The 22,044-nt window shown below is 40.4% G+C and overlaps 1 protein-coding gene across 1 annotated transcript; it reads right to left on the minus strand.

The window, feature by feature from the left end:
• Positions 1-105: 105 nt before the first annotated feature.
• Positions 106-19,982, minus strand: LOC117543812 (SRSF protein kinase 3-like). Its single transcript, XM_034212392.1, has 15 exons — positions 19,734-19,982; positions 17,941-18,241; positions 14,735-14,843; positions 14,545-14,632; positions 13,996-14,083; positions 12,768-12,874; positions 12,459-12,624; positions 12,303-12,328; positions 12,149-12,205; positions 10,349-10,718; positions 10,032-10,123; positions 3,886-3,993; positions 2,999-3,068; positions 2,827-2,919; positions 106-1,219 (listed from the first exon to the last, which is right to left on the minus strand). Exons 2-15 carry the CDS (start codon positions 18,161-18,163, stop codon positions 1,035-1,037), a joined length of 1,782 nt encoding a protein of 593 aa, XP_034068283.1. The 5' UTR covers positions 18,164-18,241; positions 19,734-19,982; the 3' UTR covers positions 106-1,034.
• Positions 19,983-22,044: the final 2,062 nt, after the last annotated feature.

Below are 22,044 nucleotides of genomic sequence, written 5' to 3' on the forward strand. Positions count from 1 at the left end.
GGCATTTATCTAGGCTCACTCTGAGTGTTGTTGCACCACCACTACTGTGCATGTCTAGATGTTTGAACTGGTCATTTATTCGTTTAATTTCGATTAAAAAAAATCTGAAAAGCACCTAAAATGTTGTTACTAACACAGACTGCTTTTCTTTTTAAATAATACAACCCTCTCCAGTCCCCTCCTGGGGGTTTCCGTTTAAGATGTCCGAGTGCTGTCTGAATAAATCCATCTCATACTTCAGACTGGCGTACCGCCACCTTTCACACAAGCACTTCTTGAAGGTGAGGTCTTGTTTTAAAAATAACTGCAGGAGAAAGAAAAAGCAATTGATGTCAGTTTATTGATATTCAAGATAGCTGTGATCATAAAACAAGGCCGTTTTCGAGTCAGACAAACGTTCTCTTTGGTCATTGCTATGCCTTCATCAGAAGTGACGGACATTTAAAGAGGCCCTACTGTGCTTTTTGGGTTGTTTTCCTTTCCTGTAGTCGTGTGTTAAATAGGTTCTTGTGCATGTAAATGGTCTGCAAAGGCTAAAATCCCAAAGTTCCCTGCCACACTGCCAGAAACGCCTCCTTTGGACTTGAACATAGTGACATAACTATGCAACACTGCACTTATATTAGCTAGTGCTCCAGCACAGTGTATGTGATAGGCTAAGAAGCGGGACATCTCTAAGCGGTTAACCAATCCCAACGGAGCCGGCCAGCTAACCAATCAGAGCAGACTGGGCTCTGGTTTCAGACAGAGGGTGAAAAGAGGTGCTGCAGCAAAATAAAGAGCTTTTTGAACATTAAAGCATGTGAACAGGTCACAGTAGAGGCACAACATACAAATTTAAACCTGAAAATTATCATAATAGGGCCCCTTTAAAATACTAAAAGACAAAGGAAGCTGATTGCGAAAAGGTTACAAAATGAATGTAATAAATATCTATAAAGCTGTGCTCGTGATGCCAGCACCAGACTGCTGTTCATCCAACAGTTGTCCAAGTCCCATGTCAGCTAGTCCACTGGGCGTTGAACAAGTCAGGGCTAGAAGGAGATCCAGGGGTGTTTCAGACACTGGGCGGCTGTGGCTCTTTTCTCCGGCAGCAGCTCCAACATGGTCACGAGGAACGAGCTGAACTGCACGGCTTCCTCCCGCGGCCACTCGTATTTATCCAGCAGGATCTCCAACAAACTCCACGACTTCAGCTTGGAGATGTGTCGCAGTTGTCCTGCAAAGGGTTAGAAGTAGACGGAAACACTGCTTTGGTCTGCTTTAGATATGAAAGCAGGGAAAGGCAGTTTTTGATTTAGCATCAATGTGTAAAACTGACATAATAAGCTTATATTTTAAGAAGTCTGATAAAAAATGACACTTCTTGACCTCCTCTTGGATCTGCTTTAAGGCTTTAGATAATCTAGTCAGTGACGCAAGATTTTGGCAAACCACAGGGCTTTCCTATTGGCTGTTCTTAAAAATCTAATGCAGATCTCTTAAGATGGTGAAAGCCTCCTTTAACCTTTGAATATCTACGGATAGCTATTCCGTGATTGGCAACAACTACCCACACTGCAAAACAACCCGAAGATGTACAGTTTAAAATAAAGTCTATAAATAAAGAGTGTATAGAACAGAGTCTTAACAAAAGTCTGAAAATTAACGCAATATTGAAAAAGCGTCTCAGCGAGAGGAGTTACAGTACAAGTAGTTAAGCTTTCTCCTAACCGTAGCCAAAGGATTAAAAGTCCACACGTTTGCAAAGAAAGCAGGACAGGAATTCCTATGCAATTTAGCAGTATAACGCTATTTGGATCACAATTCCTACAGGGATGATGTTTAAAAAGAATGACAAGTACTGTGGTGCGAAGAGCTGCAGAAGAACGCCTTTATTTTCCAATTCTGCTTAAGCTTTGAAGTTTATATCTCAAAGATCGGTTGTGTTATCTTTGGCTTCACATATATAGCGATAACCGGTAGTTCCAGGTGTGTTTTTTTATCTCAATTCTAAGAGATTCCCGCTTGGAGTTTTTCCCCCGGATGTCATCAAAGACATTCAGTTTGTAGTATTGCATATTCAAAGGGCTTTCATCCGTGTGCCTTACGCATGTTACTATATTTGACTGATAGTGACTTTATAGAGATTTATTTATATGACATTCTTTAAGATTATTACTTTAACTTAGGGCTGCCAATAGATTCAAATATTTAATCGCGACAAATCAAGTGGACAAATATGATTGCTTTATACAAAACGTATGTTTTTTATTGTTGCAAACAATCCAATTTAAGGTAATCTTGTCAAAATAATTAGTGCTGCGTTAAGAAAGTTGCGTTAAGGAAGTTGCTTTAAAGAGTTATTATCGCGTTCATTTTGACAGCCCTACTTTAAAGGGAGGGTAGGTAATTCACTTCAGAAACACTTTTTGTTATATTCCACGGAATGCTCTTAACATCCCGATAGCAACGAGTATATTAAATGCTTTGACAATAAATACATAAACAAAATTCATCTGTGGAAGCCGTAGCGATGTAAAAAGCACGACCAATCATCTGAGCCAGCCCGGCTAAAATAACTGGATGGCCTACCTGCCTGTCAGCCTTCCATCTGTGCACAAAATTATCTCGTGCCCTCATTGGTCATGTGCGCGTTCGTGTGTGTTGGAGGAGGGGCTCTGTGAGGAAGTCTGAAGGAAGGGGCAGATTTTTTTCGGCTGCGTGCTTTCAAATTCTAGCGTACTCGAGCTGGTTTCTCCATTCTTACCTACCCTACCTTTAATACTGATCAAGCAAATAAATTGTTGATATACAATTTTTTCGAATCAATAAAGTATACCTTACCTTTACGGTTGAAGAATCGTTTGGAATTTCTCCCTGACAGTGCAAACTGGGATGGGAGGGATCCCAGCAGCTCAATGATGTGGGCAATGTGATCTAAGAGAGGTCAAAGCACACTTGTTCTAGCGAAATGAGTGAAATCAAGATCAAAAGGGATGCAGTGAACAATACAAACCTTCCTCGCGGGAGAATGTGGCTCCTGATTGCGGATCGAACAGATAGTCCCCTGTGGCCAGCTCGAAAGCCTACAGTAAACAAGAAATGGCAATAATGGAATGAAACAGGAAGAGAAGAGAGGAAAAGCACATGTAAGGGTTTGTATAGAGTGGCAAAGTCACTTCCGCCCCATGGGACCTTATTTCTGAAAAATTATGTATTGAAGTCAATGGAGAGAGAAAACGTATCTTTCGATCCCGTTTGAATTGTGCCACGAATTACACATATGATGTTTGTCAATCTTAAAAAATCATTTCCATGTAAAAAAAGTCACAGCTTGTCTTAAAACTGTTGAAATATAAGACTATGAAAAATACACAACTAGAAAGACTACAAATCCCAGAGTCGCGTACATTACCGTTACACATTACACTGGTGTTACTCACCGAAACCTTGTAAAGCCGGTCCCGCATGCTGGCTCTTATGGAACTGACTAACTCCCCTTGTGTGTATGTACGGCTCTCAACATGCCCAGACTTGTAGTGATTTTCACCTCTTTTAATACTTTTCACTTCATTCTGAAAGAAAGAGGTGAAATGTGCTAACGTGACGGCCATTTTGGTGTTGGTGACGTATGCAAGATCAGAGTTGTAGTTCATTGAGCGTTTCACACAAAAATTGTTGTTACTTCACAGTTTTACGACACATTTTTATTTTTTTGACTTGCAAAATTATCTTTTAAATTGACAAACATCATATGTGTAATTCGTGACACAATTCAAACGGGATCAAAAGATAATCTTTCTCTCTCCATTGACTTCAATACATGATTTTTCCGAAATAAGGTCCCATGGAGAAATAAGGTCCCCTTCCCCCGGAAGGGCAGGGACTTCGTCACTCTATTACCATGCAGGCGGTGCTCCAGATGTCAGACGGTGTGTTGTAATCAGCCCCGATCAGAACCTCCGCAGAGCGGTACTGACACGTCTGGATGTCTTCAGTGAAGTGTTTGTGCTGAAGACAAGAGACAGAAGATATTAATTGTTCACTATTAAATCACGTGCATTTATATTATCAACACTAGTTGTATTACTCTTACATATTTGTACAACTTTTAACATGAAATTACAGACTGTTACTATTTCTGATCATATGATAATTAGTTCCTCAAGGCTCCATCCTGGGGCCTCTTCTGTTTAACATCTACATGCTTACACTGACTCAGATTATGGAAAACAATCACTTTAACAAAGGGTCAAGGGTTAGGCTCCGCGGTGATCGAGCGTTCGAAGCCGTGGCTCCTAAGCTATGGAACGCTCTGCCCGCTCGTCTACGGTCTGCTGACTCTGTTGTCTCCTTTAAAGCTAATTTAAAGACATTCCTGTTTGGGCAGGCGTTTGGGTAACCGGTGTGCTTGATTTTATTCTATTTTATATTATGTTTTTATTTTGTTTTCATTGAATTGATTCATTCACTTAAATGTGCGCAGTCTGTTACCCAAGTTAGATTTTATCCGCATTTGGGCGAGCTCGACTGATGCTGATGTCATTGTTTTATCAGAAACGTGGCTAGATAAATCTATTTTGGCCTCTGACATCTACTTAAATGGTTATAGTGTATATCGTACCGACCGTCCTAAAAAAGGTGGTGGCGTTGCCATTTATGTGAAAAATAAGTTTTGTGTAACCAAGATGGTTTCCAAATCTATTAGTAAACAACTAGAATTTTTTGCTTTAAATATCGAAGTAGCAAAGGGTCAACAGGTCATGGTGGTGGGCTGCTACAGACCCCCCTCAGCTGTCAAGGACTCTTTATCTTCTTTGGCAAAACTTTTATCTCAACTTGACTACAAGGAAATAGTGCTGCTTGGTGATTTTAATTGGGACTGGTTAACTTCTGTGTCAGAGGATTTAAAAAACCTTTGTATCTCTCTGAATGTTACTCAGATTATAGACAGTCCTACTCGCCCTAACATTAAGTCCCCAAATAAATCCTCCCTAATTGATCTCATTTTAACTAATGTTCCCCATAAATACTCATCTGTGGGAGTATTTGCAAATGATCTGAGTGATCACTGTGTTGTAGCCACAATCAGGGACACAAAAGTCCTAAAGGGTAAACCTCGCATTATTAGTAAGAGAGACAAAAAGCATTTTGTGGAGCAGGGTTTTGTACATGATCTGTTTGATTTTGATTGGGGTAAAATCGATCTGTGTGCTGATGTAGAAACTGCATGGTCTTATTTTTATCTTGGTTTTATGGAAATTATAGATAGACATGCACCCCTGCGTACATTTAGAGTGAAGGGACGAGACAATCCTTGGTTTTCTGCTGAATTATCTAGTCTCCTTCATGAGAGAAACAAGGCCTGGGCAAAGGCTAGGAAATCAGGCTCAGAGGTAGAATGGCTACGCTTTAGGCAGCTAAGAAATAGCTTCACATCGCAAATCAAAAGTGCTAAGTCTAAGTATTATCTGTCAGTAACCACAAAGAATCTGAATAATCCTGGAAAAAATTTGAAAACCATAAAATCGATATCCACCGGTGATATCCGTAATGAGCTACCTCGGTGCATTACCACAGCATCTGGCACTATATCGGACAGGGCTACTATGCTAAATTGTTTTAATGAGCATTTTGTGTCCTGTGGCTCTCTGTTTGATTCTGTCACTAACTCTGCTTCTGTGAACACCACAGTCTGTGACTCTGAAAAACGTGTTTTGGAAAACCCTTTTAGTTTTACTCCTTTTACTGTTGATGTTGTTCGTGAAGCTTTAACCAAGTTAGATCCTAAGAAACCGGCTGGCCCGGACAACGTAGAACCTTTCTTTTTAAAGATAGCTGCAGATTTTATTGCTCCACCTCTCACTTCTCTTTTTAACCTCTCCCTCAGCACAAACACAATTCCAAAATTGTGGAAGTCAGCGTATGTCCTGCCTCAACTAAAAGGTGGGGAGGCCACCTTATTAAATAACTATAGGCCCATCTCTAAATTATCAGTTCTGGCTAAGGTTCTTGAACGCCTAGTGAGTGAACAGGTAAAGGTGTTTTTATGTACAAATGTCATCCTGTCTAAACATCAGTCAGGCTTCAGAAAGCAACACAGCACCATCACTGCCACAATGATAGTGGTGAATGATGTGGCGAGTATTTTAGATAATAAGCAGAGTTGTGCAGCTCTATTTATTGACCTTTCAAAAGCGTTTGATACCGTCGATCATCGCATCTTAAAGCAGAGGCTACTCAGTATTGGCATATCCAGCCATGCAGTGGGGTGGTTTGAAAACTACCTCTCTGAAAGGTCCCAATGTGTTCACTTTGATGGGCTGTCTTCTGAGTGGTTAAACATTACTAATGGTGTTCCCCAAGGTTCTGTTTTAGGTCCACTTTTATTCTCCATCTACATCAACACTTTAGGTGAAAATGTCGATGGAGCAACCTTACATTTTTTATGCGGACGATACCGTGATGTATTGTGCAGGTCCCTCCATTAAGGAGGCTGGTGTTGAATTGCAAGCAGTTTTTAACATTATTCAGACTCAGCTCTCTGAACTAAAGCTTCTTTTAAATGTTGATAAAACCAAGGTAATGCTCTTTTCAAAAGCTAAAAAGACACCAGAGCCTGTTGTAGATATTGTAACTACGCAAGGAATAAAAATTGAAGTGGTTACCTGTTACAAATACCTTGGTATCTGGCTTGATGATTGTCTCACTTTTAAACGTCATGTCAATAACCTGCTTAAAAAGCTGAGGGTTAGGCTAGGTTTCTTCTACAGGAACAAGTCCTGTTTCTCGCTTGAAGCCAGGAAAAGGCTCTTCACTGTGACCTTTTTACCTGTGCTGGACTATGGTGATTTGATTTATATGAATGCACCTGCCAATTGCCTGGTCAAGTTAGATGCTGCGTATCACAGCGCACTGAGATTTGTGACAAACTGTAAAGCATTAACCCATCACTGTACCCTGTATGCAAGGGCTGGTTTGCTTTCACTAACTGTACGGAGGCTCAGTCACTGGTACATTTTTATATACAAAGCCATGTTAGGGAAACTTCCATCTTATATCTGCTCCCTGATCTCACGGCAAATTGTAAGTGGCTACTGCCTGAGATCGCATGCTGTGGTTTTATTAAATGTGCCAACTGCTAGGACTGTCTTAGGGAAGACAGCTTTTAGATGTGCAGCTCCTCTGTCTTGGAATAGTCTGCAACTGAAATGGAAACTGAGCAATCTGGTGCCACTAAATGTTTTTAAAGCTCGGTTGGATGCTAGTCAATCAGAAGCTGTTGGTACCTGTCCATGTGGATAGTTATTGTATTGTGATCCCTGTAATGATGCTGTAAGATGTCCTTTTTGTTGTTCTGTTTATGTTTTTATGTTTCATGTGGAACCTACTTGAGCAGGTCTCCCTTGAAAAAGAGATCAATAATCTCAATGGGATACACCTGGGTAAATAAAGGTTTGAAAAATTGTGTTTTATTGTGTTTTTATTATGTTTTGGTGCTTTTATGACTTCTTAACACGTGGCTTGTGTGTTCATTCATCATTGTACGATTCCTATGATGATGTTTTATAGTTTTGTCAAGCACTTTGTGACTTTGTCTGTGAAAAGCGCTTTATAAATAAATAAACTTTACTTACTTACAGGATGTATGTCTCAGGAGAATTTGGAGAAAAAATCTTCGATGCATTTTTCTTGAGTTGACTTGATAACTGTAACTTTGTCTTTACAGGTTTCACACAAAAAAAGGGAAAGCGATAGGTCCAGTGTAACTCTCAAGACTTTTTAATATCTTTTGTTTTACACAGCACTGTATTCTCTTTTCTTTTATTCAATACCTGTCTTATGCTATTTTAACTTGTTTTCAGAATCCCTTTATTAGTCCCACGGAGGGGAAATGTGCGTAGTTACAGCAAGAAAAAGAGCCACAGACAGCTCAATGTTACATATATATGTGACATGCATTTTAAAAAAGTACTAAGTTATGATATGATAAAAAGTTGCATAATTAAAAAAAAATACACATCCTGTAACATTTCTTAGGATAGCAGCCAGGTATATATTACACTATATATATGGCACTTAGTTATTAACGGCATCTATATATATTGCACATCTAGCACATATTGCACATAGGTGGTTGGTATTTAACAGCAGCAAGTTACACAATTTACAAAATACACACCTTGTAACAGTTCTAAGGATTTAGCAGCCAGGTATATATTACAGTTATTAACGGCATTTATATATTGCACATAGTTTGTTGGTATTTAGCAGCAAGGGGTGATATAGTCTGTGTTGTGGTGTGTGTAGGGGGGGGGGGGGGGGTCAATTAGGGGCTGTGCTGGTTGTATAGTCTGAGTAGTTCATTTTCTATTCAAGCTTTGAAATGGTATTTGAATGTTCATTTATGGTGTGTTTTTTATGCAATTTGTCCCGGATGCTTTGATCTTTTATGTAAGGCATTTTTATTTTCCTGCAGCTGAAGTGTCTTATAAAAAATGCCAGAGGAAATAACATCATTGTCTCTTTTCTTTGACTAAGCAAAATGAAATGAGAAGCGTAACCAACATCACCACCGGGTAGTTCTGAAACGCTGAAGATTAAACTGTGCGTCTCTTTCAAGCTGCAGTTCAGATCAGCCCACACAGTCTCACTGAAAACACATGGCAGCTGTGTTTCACACTGCAGGGCATGATACATATGGATACTGTGCTCTACAGAAAACACCAGTCACATTCGGTTGTATAAAAACGATGGATTGGAAGTGTTTGAAACTTGATGAGTGTCTCTTATGCTGCCTCTCTGTCCTCTGCCTGCTATCCTATATCCGTCCACCAGATGCCCTCAGACTTTCCCACCTGTCCGGTCACCTGACTCTCAACACCACCTGCTCCTGTTTCCACTTTCCCTCAGCAGAGCATTTACAGGCACATTTCCACTCACTCCAAGCCAAATCGGCGAGGTTGCTTTGTGCCTCTTCAGCTTTTTAGCCATCTGCACTGCTCCTGCACTTTTTCCCTGCCTTATCTTTGTGCACCCATGGATTCTCATTCACTCATGTTTGAATTTTCTAACCATATCAGTCAGCTTATGTGATTTCTCTGTTTTAAAAAAATCACCGATCTGTTCCTGCTTGCCTTGATTCAGATTCAGAAGTCCTTTATTCATCCTACAGCAGAGACATAATGGCGCATTTCCACTACAGCGCGGAGCGAGGTTTAAGCGCGCCGTGCCCGGCCCGTTTTTTGTTGCGTTTCCACTAGGGGTAGTTCCGGCTGGCGGGTACTTGTTCACAGTTTTCTGGCTCTCCAAAATCGAGGTTCTTTCCGGGCCAACAACCGGGCGTATGCTAAACTAGTGAGAGAATAGCTGGCAACTACAACAAAATGAACATATTTTACCGTGATTTAATTGTAATACACGTTTCAAAATGATGCCGAAGTAACAACATACTGATACCGGTTAGTAAAAACCATGAATTAATGCTTTGACAAGTCTGCAGACAGACGGCAGGCGAAAAACCTTTTAAAATGCATGTTGTCTGAATGGAGATCGGCTAAGCTAACGTTGTATATGCTCCGACCGTCCACACTCACAACAACGGCCTATACAGACATAAATAAACCAGCGACTGTATTCACCATGACACAGGCAGTCTGTGGTTTGTACTTGTTTAACTTTTGTCTAGTTTCTGAACAGATATGAGGAGCTGTGAGCTCTGAGGGCTAACAGCTAACGGCTGATGTTGGTTTGGTGTTTCGCATTGAAGATGACGTCACGGCTCCGCCTACACTGCGTTAGTTACTACCCCAGTTCCTAAACTGTAATGGAAACGCAGCATAAAGTGAGCATGGCCTACCAAGGCCTAACTATACCGTACTAAGCCGTGCGAGGCCCTGCAGTGGGAATGCACTCACCGACCTGACAGTGGCCAACTAATAACATAGTTAATAACCACTTTTTTAGGCGCTCTCTGGCCCAAAGAATATCTTTAAAAAGGAGTTTTGTTTATTCTTGGTTTTTGATTTGTTTGTTAAATAATAACTCACCACCCAACAGGCATTGCCCAGGTCCGCAATCTTGATGAGGATTTTTTCAGCATTCTTGGGCTTTAGTAGGTCCAAAAGTACATCCGAGTCACCTATAATAAACAACATAATGATATAGAAAGCGAAGTTAATCCGACCAGGGCAGACTGTTAGTTTACTGATAATACAAGGGAATCTAAAAAAGGAACACACTATTAAATAAACCCACGAACAGAAGTATAGATTTGTCCCAAACTGTAAACATTACATTTCCACAGGAAGAGGAACAAACAGCTGACATCACACTTTAGGAAAAACAAAGATGTCCTGCCACTGACCTCGAGGAGAGGAAGATGAAGGAGGAGGCGGCTCTTTGTCAGCAGCCTGATGAAATAAGTCTGATCTGGAGCCAGAGACGGGGGCCTGTGTGTTGAGGTCCGGCCACGAGCAGATGGACTCTCTGTTGTTGCGTGGCGCCGAGTCCGGTCCGTCTTCGAACAGCAGCGTCTGCCGCCTCAACGTGAAGTTAGGACCCGCTGTGAGCTTAGAGGGACAGGTGGAGCGAGGTGTGGTGGGTGGAGTAGTCTCGTCAGAAAAGGAAACGTGAAGGTTTTCTTTTCTTTTTTGCTCGGATGGGTTTTCCTGTCCTCGTCGACTCCTGTCTTTTCTTGTCAGTCGCTTAATGGGGATCCTGGAGACCTTGCTGGACTGCAGTGGTGCAATCGGTGGTGTGAAATAATGAAAGGTGGGCATTGAGTAAAAATACAGTACCTTCATGCCTGTTATAGAAAAACATGCCAATTAAAGCCACAAGTTAAAGATGCCTGTCATTGGCGAGCCTTAATGTTTAAATCAAAATGCTAACATAACTTTTTGCATTTTAATGACCAGGGTATATGCAGGAATCCTGAAGTCAAATGTAATTCCTTTTAAGACCTTTTTTAAGACCCTTTCCGTACATTTTAAGACCTCATCGCCACTTTGAGTTTTAACCGGTTACCTTGGCGACACACTTTACCTCACATTTACTATATACAGTATTGATTGTCCTTCCTCCTTATCTTCCAACCATTTGGACGCAGACTTGCATTTCCCCATAACGATGTTGATTAACAACCGGCGTAAACGGACCTTTGCGCGCTATCAAGCAGTGAGCGTGCGATGTCCTGTTCAGATGACGTCAAATCCAACGGGATGCCATAAATAAACTACACAGAATCACACTACACACCTACGCCATGATTACATTCAGGCAGACTGTAGAATACAACCTCTTTGGACCATTCATATACTTATTGAAAACAAGCTACAAAATGTAATACCTTGGAAAATGCCGTTTAATTCGTTTTAATAGCCTTCATTTTCGCTAAATTGATTTATCAACTTTTAATACTTTTTAAGACCCCGCGGACACCCTGATGCCTTAGATATCGTTTGCACAAATGAGAAATTAGGCTACATTGCTTAAAAAAATTGAACATTGTCTAAGATTTTTAAAAGTATGAAATATCTTTTCTCTTTTTGAAATTGTTAGAAAATGTCACTTTCATTTGACCTAAATCTTGCTTGCATTAGTGGATGTTTTTATATTGTTCATATTCAATTATTGAATTCAACATGTTTTTTGGTCCACTGCACGGTGGGGTACTAATTCTTTTTTTGTAGTAACTTAAATATGCTGAAGTTATTATGCTATTGAGAATTACATTTTCATTTTGAAGTGTACATGAAATGCCATACCCCATGGGCTACCAAAGCAGGCTGTGGTGTTGTCAAGATGCAGTTAAGAGGCAGTGGTAAAGCAAACCAAAACAAATCCATCTTACCCACTCCCCAATAGTATTCAAAATGGATTTAACATTCAAATATTGTCTAATTTACAACAGGTAACATTTTCCACCTCACTGTCGGGTACGACTTAAAAAATCAAACAACATATCCATTTTCATATCAATTTGGACACAAAACTCATTTACGAGTATGTACAAAATAATTCTAATCCTTATGCATTTTCAAATATGTTTTCATATACATATGCGTGTACATAAAGTCTCCTGTGGTCTTCCAAACGCCGCTGTGGTGTTGTCAAGATGCAGTTAAGAGGCAGTGGTAAAGCAAACAAAACAAATCCATCTTACCCACTCCCCAATAGTGTGGAAAACCCCGGTCAGCTTCCCAAACATGTTGGACAAACTCTTAAGAAGTCAAAGCAGAAACACAAGATGTCATAAAACAATGACAACAAAACACGAAAAAATAATAATAATGAATTATACATTTCAGGATGCACACCTGTTTTTCTCTGGACCTTGTGTTCGCTGGCAGGAAGCAAAAACATGAGCAAGGAAAGGAGGCACAGGATGTGAAAATAAGTGGAAAAGAATGTTGTTTTTTGTGTTTAATCAAGATGCCTTCACCAGCATATTCCTTTTAAATGATCTCACTTACCTGTGGCGCTGGTGAAAGCAGAGCACACTGGCATCTGCCACAGCTTAGTGTTTGCTGCCAGGTTCTGAATGTAAACCTCATCCACCCTCAGCAGGATGTTTTCAGGCTTGATGTCTGTGTGGATGATCTTGCATTTAGTGTGCAAGTAATCTAAACCCTGCAGAACCTGTGATAAGAAATGGAAACACTGTCACTGCAGCCCATGTTATAGAGGGGCAAAAATAGAAGATAATCTGTTTTAAAAAAAGCTCAGTCAGTGGTGAAAGACAGGAAGCATGACATAGGATGGAATAAAGGGTTGCACAGCACCTGTCTGAGGATGCTCTTCACACAGGGCAGTGGGAGGCCAGTGTAGTTCGATTTGACGATCCACCGCAGCACCTGGTGGCCCAGCACCTCCAGAACCATGCACACATCTGATTAGCAGTTAAAGACCCTTGTTTCAACAACTTGTTTGTTTACAGCAAAAAAGACATCGACACAATCTTTTCATCTCCTTGCTTGCACTATGATAAAATGATGTCATGGTAGGGCTGCTCAATTAAATCGTATTTTAATCGCAATTACGATTTTGGCTTGCAACGATTACGAAAACAACGTAATCGAAATAAAACGATTATTTTTTTATTATTATTATATTTATTTTTTTGGTTTTTCAGTTAGAATTATACTTAAAGTTCAGGGTAATCAACTGTTAAAAACATACTGTTCACATTTTTTTTTTAAATAAATGGATGTTTTCAAAGTAAATGGATAATCGTTTTTAATAATCGTGATAGCAATTATTGACCCAAATAATCGAGATTATGATTTTTGCCATAATCGAGCAGCCCTATGTCATGGTGGTATTTCAATGTTTGTCTGTATGCACATTGGCAACGAAAGCATGTGTGAAACTGTACTGTCCTGTTTTTCAATCTCACTCTGTTGCTTCTTAAACTCCTGAATTTCCCCACGGGGATTAATAAACATCCATCTTATTTTATCTTATCTTATGTATGAATGACTGAACACAGGATTGCCAATTACATGCCAAAGATCAGTCAGGGCCTCTCCCTCTGGCCTTTGCCAAGAAAATGTCCCTCAGAGAGACACGAAACAACCAAGACGAGACTCAAAATCACAACAAAGAAACACCGAACGGCTATAAAGAGATTCAGAAATACTACTAAGACACCAAACAACTGCAACGAAATGAAAAACAGCTGCATAGAGACGTAAAGATACTTACAGCAGTTACGAAAAGCAACCACAAAGGACAAAAAAACTGTTGAGAGACACAAAGCGTGACCAACACAATCATAAAGTAACACAAAACATCTACAAAGAGACACAACATGTTCAAAAAGAGACACACAACAACAGAGAGATGGGAAATGACTACAAAGAGACACAAAAGGTGGCTTAACAGGTAAACAATCTGTGTGTCTTGCTCCTTTGTGGGAGATGTGGCCTTTTTCATGCCTGTGCCTAGTGGCCCATAATCTGCATATATCAATTAGTATGTTGTAACATTACATGGTTCTGTAAAGGATACGCTCTCCATTTGCTGTAGTGATCCTGAAGTCATCGATGAGATGCACGATGGTCTCACGGTTTGGATCTTTGGGGTCAATGTCCCTTACCTGATGATCATATACGGAACATATTATACATATCAATATAAATGTATTATAATGATACAAACCCTCACACTGTGATTAAATGACCTCCTAACAGCGATAAATTGCAAGAACATGGCAAGATATTTTGATTCAATAACAAATTATTCAAGCTACAGTGTGAGACATTGGTGGTTTCGTAGTTGTGTGTATTAAAAAAAACTAATGCTGATCAACCACTGCAAGTATTACCAAGTATTTTAAAAATGTTGTTTAGTTCGCCCTGTCCTTCTCCACATGCACACACACACACCACAGTGAATTGTTAACCCCCTATCAAAGTTTCTGATCATCTTTTCCACATAAAACACTTTTTTGTTAGCAACTAGACACTTACTAATAGTACACAAAGACATACTTCTTATGCATTAGTACTGACTACAACTAGTATGCATGTTGAATAAAGGAATAGGGGTCACACTGACACATTTCAGGAGTTTGATCTCATCCAGTGCCGTCTCTGTGAAAGTTTGAGCACTCTTCACTACCTTCAGAGCCACAAAACGCCCGTTCCTGCATGCAAACAATTATGGCAGTTAGCTTCTATTATGTTTAGATCATCTCTATGTTATCATGTTAAATATGGTGTTATTAAAAGCTTAAATGTTTACTTACACCATATCCCAGCACAGCCATACAGTAGAGAAGTGGCCCCATCCCAACTTTTTTACCACTTGGTAACGGTCAACAAAAATATCTCCAATCTCTACATGGTAGTAACCACCTGCGACACAGTGAAGACGAAGAAGACAACGAAGAAGACAACGGAGAAGACAACGGAGAAGACAACGGAGAAGACGAAGACGAAAACATTGTTTATTAATCAATTAGGGAAAATTCCATTCCACTGTGTTGTGTCATGATTTTAGTTCACTTTTGTGTGTATAGTTTCCGGTTTTCGCATGTTTACAGTTCTAGGATTTCCCGGGTCTGGGCTCCTGTGTCTCCTGAGTGTTCCCGGTTTGTTTGTCACTTTTCCTTTTGTTCCTCCTCGCCTGCTCCTGCCATTTTTGATGTTTTACCAGCTTTTAATTTAATAAAAGCTCGCCTTCTGTTTGTATCCCCACACCAGAGTCCTGCATCGGGTCGGGTACCCGGGTGAGCCGCAAAAAAAGTGATTCGCGGTAGGGCTGCACAATTTGGGGAAATAATCAAATTGCGATTTTTCTGACAGATATTGCGATTTGCGATATTTGTTGTTAAGCGACCCAACGGATGTTTATTGTAAAATGCGGCCATATCTCCGGCTAGGAAGGTCGTATCAACGTGCTCCCGTCTCTAGCACCCCCGCAGCCCGAGCTACGAGTGAAAGAACTAAACTTACATGAAACTTCTGTTGGGTTGCTTTAAAGTCAAGCTTCAGTTTAAGATTCACCCTGTAATAGAAACATGTGATGGAGCATCACTAACCTGACCCAGATGGTTTGTTTCACCAAAGCATCTAGGAGAGCTCCACTGGAAGCCATTTGGAAAAGTATTTCAAATATACTTGGCAGGTGATTGGATCAATCTGTCTATCACCTTCTATCATGGGCCACTTCTGATTGGTTAACAATGGCTGGTACATGTGGAGCGCAGCACTTCTGATTGGTGTGGATGACTGACACACAAGAAAAATAAAAAAATAGCAGGCTTTGCGATTTGACAATTGCATCATTTAAAATGGCGATTTCGATTTAAAATCGATTAATCGTTCAGCCCTAATTCGCGGGTGGTATTTAAAAAAAAAAATTCCGGGTTCGGTTCTGGGTAAAACAAAGAAGATGCGGGTCGGGTCGCGGGTGTTGCATAATAAATATATTAAAATAGGCCTAATAATAATTGTATTTAAAGGACACCTATCATGCTATATTTGAACAATATATTGTAGGGCCATACCTATATAAAGTATATAAATATAATAATATTTTCAAAATACCAAAAAGATCCTGCATTTTAGCCATGCCTCATTTCGCTCTATTTGCTCTTTCCAGCGCTGTTTTTGCAGGGGGCTGATTCTGTGAGCTGCAGCGGACCACGCCCCACTGCAGGAGAGGGGAGAAGAGGGGGAGAAAAAAGATCTCCGTCCTCCGTGTTTTATTCTTATAGAAGTAAGAAGAGAAGTAACGGGGCAGAAACCCTCCTTTTTACGCAGCGGTCCAGACATAGACATCAAACGGCGACACATATTCAGTTGCCAGTTACTTTGGCATTAGGGCAGGGGTCTCTAGATACTTTCCAAGGTTTGACATAATGAATTGTGCTACTTTTAAAGCAAGCAACGATGTTTTCAAATCTGTAATCAAAAAGCTCCTCAAAAACACTATCGAAGCAGTTCCTGCCGTTGCTACTTAGTTCAAACAGTAACAACGGACTATTTTTCTTAGCGGATGCATGTCAATTTAAATCAATACAACTATTTTTTAAATCAATAAAATCATTTCTAAATCCATAAAAGCATTTCAATTAATATTGGGAGTCATGTCGTTACTTTGTCGAGAATGTGGCCATGTAATAAGCGGGATAATGTGCACATTGCATAATGTGCCTTCATGCCGATCTAGATCCCTCCGCTTCACGTCGGGCTCCTGATCAGCCTGTCGGTGTTCTTTTCCCCATAATGACCGCGTCGCTGCACATTATCCCTTACATATGCTTATATAGAGTCATTATTCATTTGTTTTAAAGCAAGAGGCGCAAAAGCTTGCTTGGGAGGGAGAAAAAGAGCCACAGCGGAGAATAAACAGTAGAAGGGCAACCATGGCAACCATGAGCGGGAAGTCTTCTTCGCTGCTTTTGTGGCACACTACAGCGCCACTTACAGGCCTGGCATATGTACTACAGCGTCTCCAGCGCTTTCGAGCAGCAATGGCCGGCCGTGGCCCAACCTCTCATTCTCCTGATAGGTGGAGAATTGACCAATAGCCGTAGCGCCACTTTACTGACGTCAGTAAAGTGTTCAAATCTGGATCAGTCTGTATCAGATCCGTTGCAGCCCCTTTTTTAGAGATTTGGGTATGGAGGAAAATAGAGAGGGTTGTGTTTTCTGACACTTGGTGAGTTCCCTGACACACCGGGGACACATATTCATGTATAAAAGACGTACAAAAGTGCATTTTGCATGATAGGTCCCCTTTAAATCCTCAGACCTCTCCCCCGCGGGACCGCGCATACTCCTAACCTCTGCACCGCATCAATCTGCTGCTGAGCGCGCCACATTCGAAATGGCTGAGGTGAAGCTCTCTAGTGGAGAATACAGCATTGTCAATATCTCTTTCTCAAGAGCGAAATCCAACGCTTTTGGTGTCATCCTAGATGGAAAAAATAACCAACATCCCACGCTTTTTGAGCCAAATACGCAACTGCGTGTGTTAATAATTGTTTGTTTATAAATGTTTTCACTGCTCATAGGATATGCGGGTTCGGGTTGGTTTGCGGATCTTGTGCCGATGGATCGGGTCGGTTTGCGGAACTAATTGGCAATATGTGCGGGTGGCGGGGCAGGTTCGGTATTGCACGTCGCGGGTGCGGGGCGGGAGCGAGTCTTGAAAATCAGACCCGTGCAGGACTCTGCCCCACACCTGCCTCCCTGTTTGTAATACTTTTGGGTCCGCATTCCAAAACCTTGACATGTTGTTAATTGACATTAGATGATTCACTGTGAAGTCTTAAAATACACAAACAAGACCGTTACACACTTAATGTGAAAGTGAAAAAAAAGTGTCAAAGAAATGGGGGGGTTTCGTGCCTTGCTTAAGGACACATTGGCAGAGCAAAAAGGAGGCATCTGGCATCTCTCCATGCCAGATTTCGAGTGTTGGAGTTGGTGTTTGGGTGCTTACCGATGCCGTAGTCTTCTGGATTCTCCTGTTGCTCATCGAAACATTTCAGAGGCTCAGGGGAATGAGGTTGTTTCTGTACTGCTGGAGGGCTGTGGGCAGGCTTTGGGGAAGCTTTAGGACCCCCTGCTGGGCGTGGGGAGGGGTGAGGACTGGGTTTGACGGTTAGATCAGAAGAGCTGGCTGTAAGGAGAGCCGATATAGCGGCAGCATATGAAGATGACATGTTCAATGGGGCCTGAAGAGTCCGAGCATAACTGAAGATGAAGATGAGTCCAGAAGACAGCAGCACCCAGGGAGAAAGCTGCAACAACAAAAAAGTTCAATCATTATCAGAAACAAGAGTTCACCAGCTGTTTATCTCTGTCAGCTGGTTTGTGCTTTAAGTCACTGTTTGCAGGAGCATTAACATTTTAAAGAGGCACTGAAAATGTGTGTTTATTTTTAGCTGGATGAATGGCATGTCAACGTAAATAGCTCCTGACACTGGCCCAGCTGCAACCGAACTCTTCCTGATAGCGCATGGACTACCTTGTGGACGCCACAGTTGTAAACATGAATGGGTTCAAAGTCATTCTTGAAGAAAAACAAGACACTATAGGTCCAGCAACTTGGGGGTTTGAGATGTTTAAGTGAAAAATATTGTTTGGGACTGAACCAAGAAATTCACTTCTCCCACCTTATATAACTTTTTCATTGTGACAATGTTCAATTGAGTTTCAGGAGTTTCACTGTGCTGCAGTGATTTTACTAGACAGTTTTTAACCATGTGATTTCATTACAGGTGTTTGTCTGTCTCTGTGTACTCAAAGGGGTGACCCGTACACACGTGTATATCACTGTCCAAGCACTCTAAATGTATTTATTGATTAGGAATATCTATGTATTTCCTGCTATTGCATACTGGAGGTTAATACCCTATATGTTAGCACATGTTGTATTCTTTTCCACTGTTATTTTCCCTTCAATAGATCTTCATTTATTAATTTGGGCCAGAGAGTTTGTTACCGAAATGTTTGGTATTGTCATGTCTTCTCAGTGGTCACGTCATGGATGTATGGGTCACGTTAAATTGGCAGTTCAACATGACATATGACACATATCACATGACATGACTTATTGATGCAATTTAATCTGAACACCTGTCCTCATATCACTATATACCGCAATGAAAACCTTGTATCCATGTATCATTATCCATATTGAACTTATTACTAAAAACAAGGTAACTTGGATGTTTTCAAACGGCAAACCAAAATGACTTGATATTATTATTATTATACAATACACAGAAGGACAGGTCCATGATATCAATTGTTAAGCAAATGATCATGTTCTAACAAGGGATATCTCTCTAGAAATACAGTGACAAGTAAAGAAAAATACTTCATACAACTCTCCCTTTACTCATTAAGAAGTCATGCTAGGTAAGAATTAGCTTAGCCCTACATTTCGACAACAAAACTGTTTTAACCTGAAAACATGACAAAAGGGCCAGCAGCATAATGTTGAAAAGTTAGAAGAGAGAGAAAACATCTTGCAGTAGCAAAACTCCATTTCACATGGCTGCATTACTTATAGCCTAATTGAATGTAATTAAGATTTGGGTAACCTAACTGCTAGCTAGCTTCGGTTTGTCTTTCCCAGTTGTTTCGTTACGTTAAACACATAGCAACGGCTAGCTAAACGTGTTCTGCACTGCTTGATATTTAAGGCTACGCATTTTAAATGTACACTTGATAACTCAGCAAGTCTCACAATAAATACTAAACAACATTAGAGGAGGAGCTACTTACCCCTGTTTGTCAAATATATATCCAGTTTTTAATGTTTGTAACGCGGGAAATAGAACGCCACGAGGACTCGGATCAGCGCTCCTGCAGTGCTCCTCGCGCTGTTCTGTTGCTGTTCAGGTCCAGGAATAGCAGAGCTGCTGAACACACTTCACACTATGTAGGCTAGATAGCAGGTCTATTTCCAGAGGGGCGAGGGGCTCATTCTCATATCTATTATTTCACCTTTGACTTTCTTACAATTAAAGGGTTTTAAAATAATACAGGTCATCATCAAAATATTTAGAATAATTATGTAAATCAAAGGGAAATGACTATGAATGTGTAACAACATGGGTATAACATTTTTTATTTTTCAAACAAATATTTTACAATAGAATGAAGATATTGTAGTATATGAGCTAGCATTAGTAATTGTATTATTCTCAAAATGTGACTTGACTTGGTATGTCAACTTTATTGTTCAAATTATTTCCAAAAAATGGATTTCAACATTTGTTAAAAATTAAAAGATATTCCTCCTTTGATGAACTTAAGCCTGAACTTATGAAAGCTGGACTTTTTTTCTAAACATTTGACTTTACACTTTGCTTTTCAAATGTATTCACTCAAATTCTTCACTTTGTTCTCAATATTTCCCCTTTATTCTTGATATATCCTTTATTTTGAGTATATCTCGAGAACCACTCTCTCCCTGATTGAGTTTTGATGAACATGTTAATATGAGAATAATTTTTGACAAGAACACCTCTTAAGCCCCACGGACCCGGTTCCGGGGCCGAAATCATTTTGCAGGAAACAACGTCTAAGGAACCTTCATATTTAATAAACTATGAATATTTTATATCCATATAACGGAAAAAAACTCATTTAACTGATCTTTTTCATTTGTTTTCTTCACAAAAAAAACACAATGCTAACACTGACCCTCTGAATTAGCCCCGAGCGAAAAATGCTAACCTATTACTGCACCGAAAATCACTCCTAGCTCCCTTAGTACTTATCCTAGGTGCACATCCAACACATCTTTTATGATCGCAAGGAGACACAGAATCTAACGGTGCCCACCTCAACACTGAAAGATACAAACTCGCGACGTTATCAACAAAAACGTACATCAAAACATGTGGCGCTAGGTAGCCAAAAACGCTAACATGGCTTACCTTGGTCTTTGTCTGGTCAAAACTGGTCTTCAATGGCATTAAAACGATAAAAACGATGCTGTAGTTAATCCATAGGTTAATATCCAATGTGACTAGGCTTGTTTGAGACGCGTTGCGGGCGCGGCCGTTGCGGCTCGCCTCGAAAGTAGACGAGAATAGCCGATCGCAGCCGGGGGAGGTCTCAAAAAGCTCGCCTGAAGTCGGACAGCTCAGGTTGCGTTCCGATAATCCAAAAATCAGGGTTGCGTTCCGATAATCCAAAAATCAGCTCCTAAATTCTAACCCTATCTCCTATTCCTTGACCTCTGAGTGAAACGTCACGGGGTTAAGGGATAGTGGATAGGAGAATTCAAAAGGACTTAGGAGAAGAGACCGCGGTACTTTAGAGAATCCGAATGCACTTTCACTATCCGACGTGTTTATGATGCGCCAGCGGACGTCATGAATGTGCGTCTGCTGCTGTGGGGAAACTATGGAAACTACAGTTTTCTATACAGAGGACTACAACATGGATGTTTAATAAGAACGAGGGACTACTGTAAACTCATCTAGAGACTCTGCACCATGCTCTGATGCTGTTGCTTTATGCTTTATGAACGTGGACAACAGAGAAACATATTCTTCATGACCAAAGTTGGAATTGAAATAAAAAAGGAAAGTGAAACTTATGCTCGTCACCCTCTCCCTCCGGTCCACATGATCCCAATACGTATGATTGTTTGAAAATATCTTAAAATCAATACAAATGTATTTATTATAAACGTTAGTCCTTAACATCTATCATTGTGTATATCACCATTCAAACATATTTTAAAAACAAACCCCACACAGCTCAGTAAAGACTGTGAGATGTTGACTTTATTTGATAATTTCAGTAAAAACTAACGTTCATATTTCTCTTTTTTATTATAATGCTGATGAACGTTCAGAAAAAAGCACTTTGGCAACTTACCACATACGTTTTAAAATGCTTAATAAGCACCGTAACTTTCATGATATCATTTCTCGGTCATAATCGGTTGTTTCCGTGAACGGCCGACTGTTGAGTGACGGCAAATGCTGCAGCTGCAATGCATTGTGGGGTAGCATTTTCTCCTCTCCTTTCGGTTAGGGAGGTCCAGTGGTTCCTAAGCTAAAGGAGGTTATAAAGG

The sequence above is a fragment of the Gymnodraco acuticeps genome, unplaced genomic scaffold (assembly GCF_902827175.1).
Source record: "Gymnodraco acuticeps unplaced genomic scaffold, fGymAcu1.1, whole genome shotgun sequence".
Lineage (NCBI taxonomy): Eukaryota > Metazoa > Chordata > Actinopteri > Perciformes > Bathydraconidae > Gymnodraco > Gymnodraco acuticeps.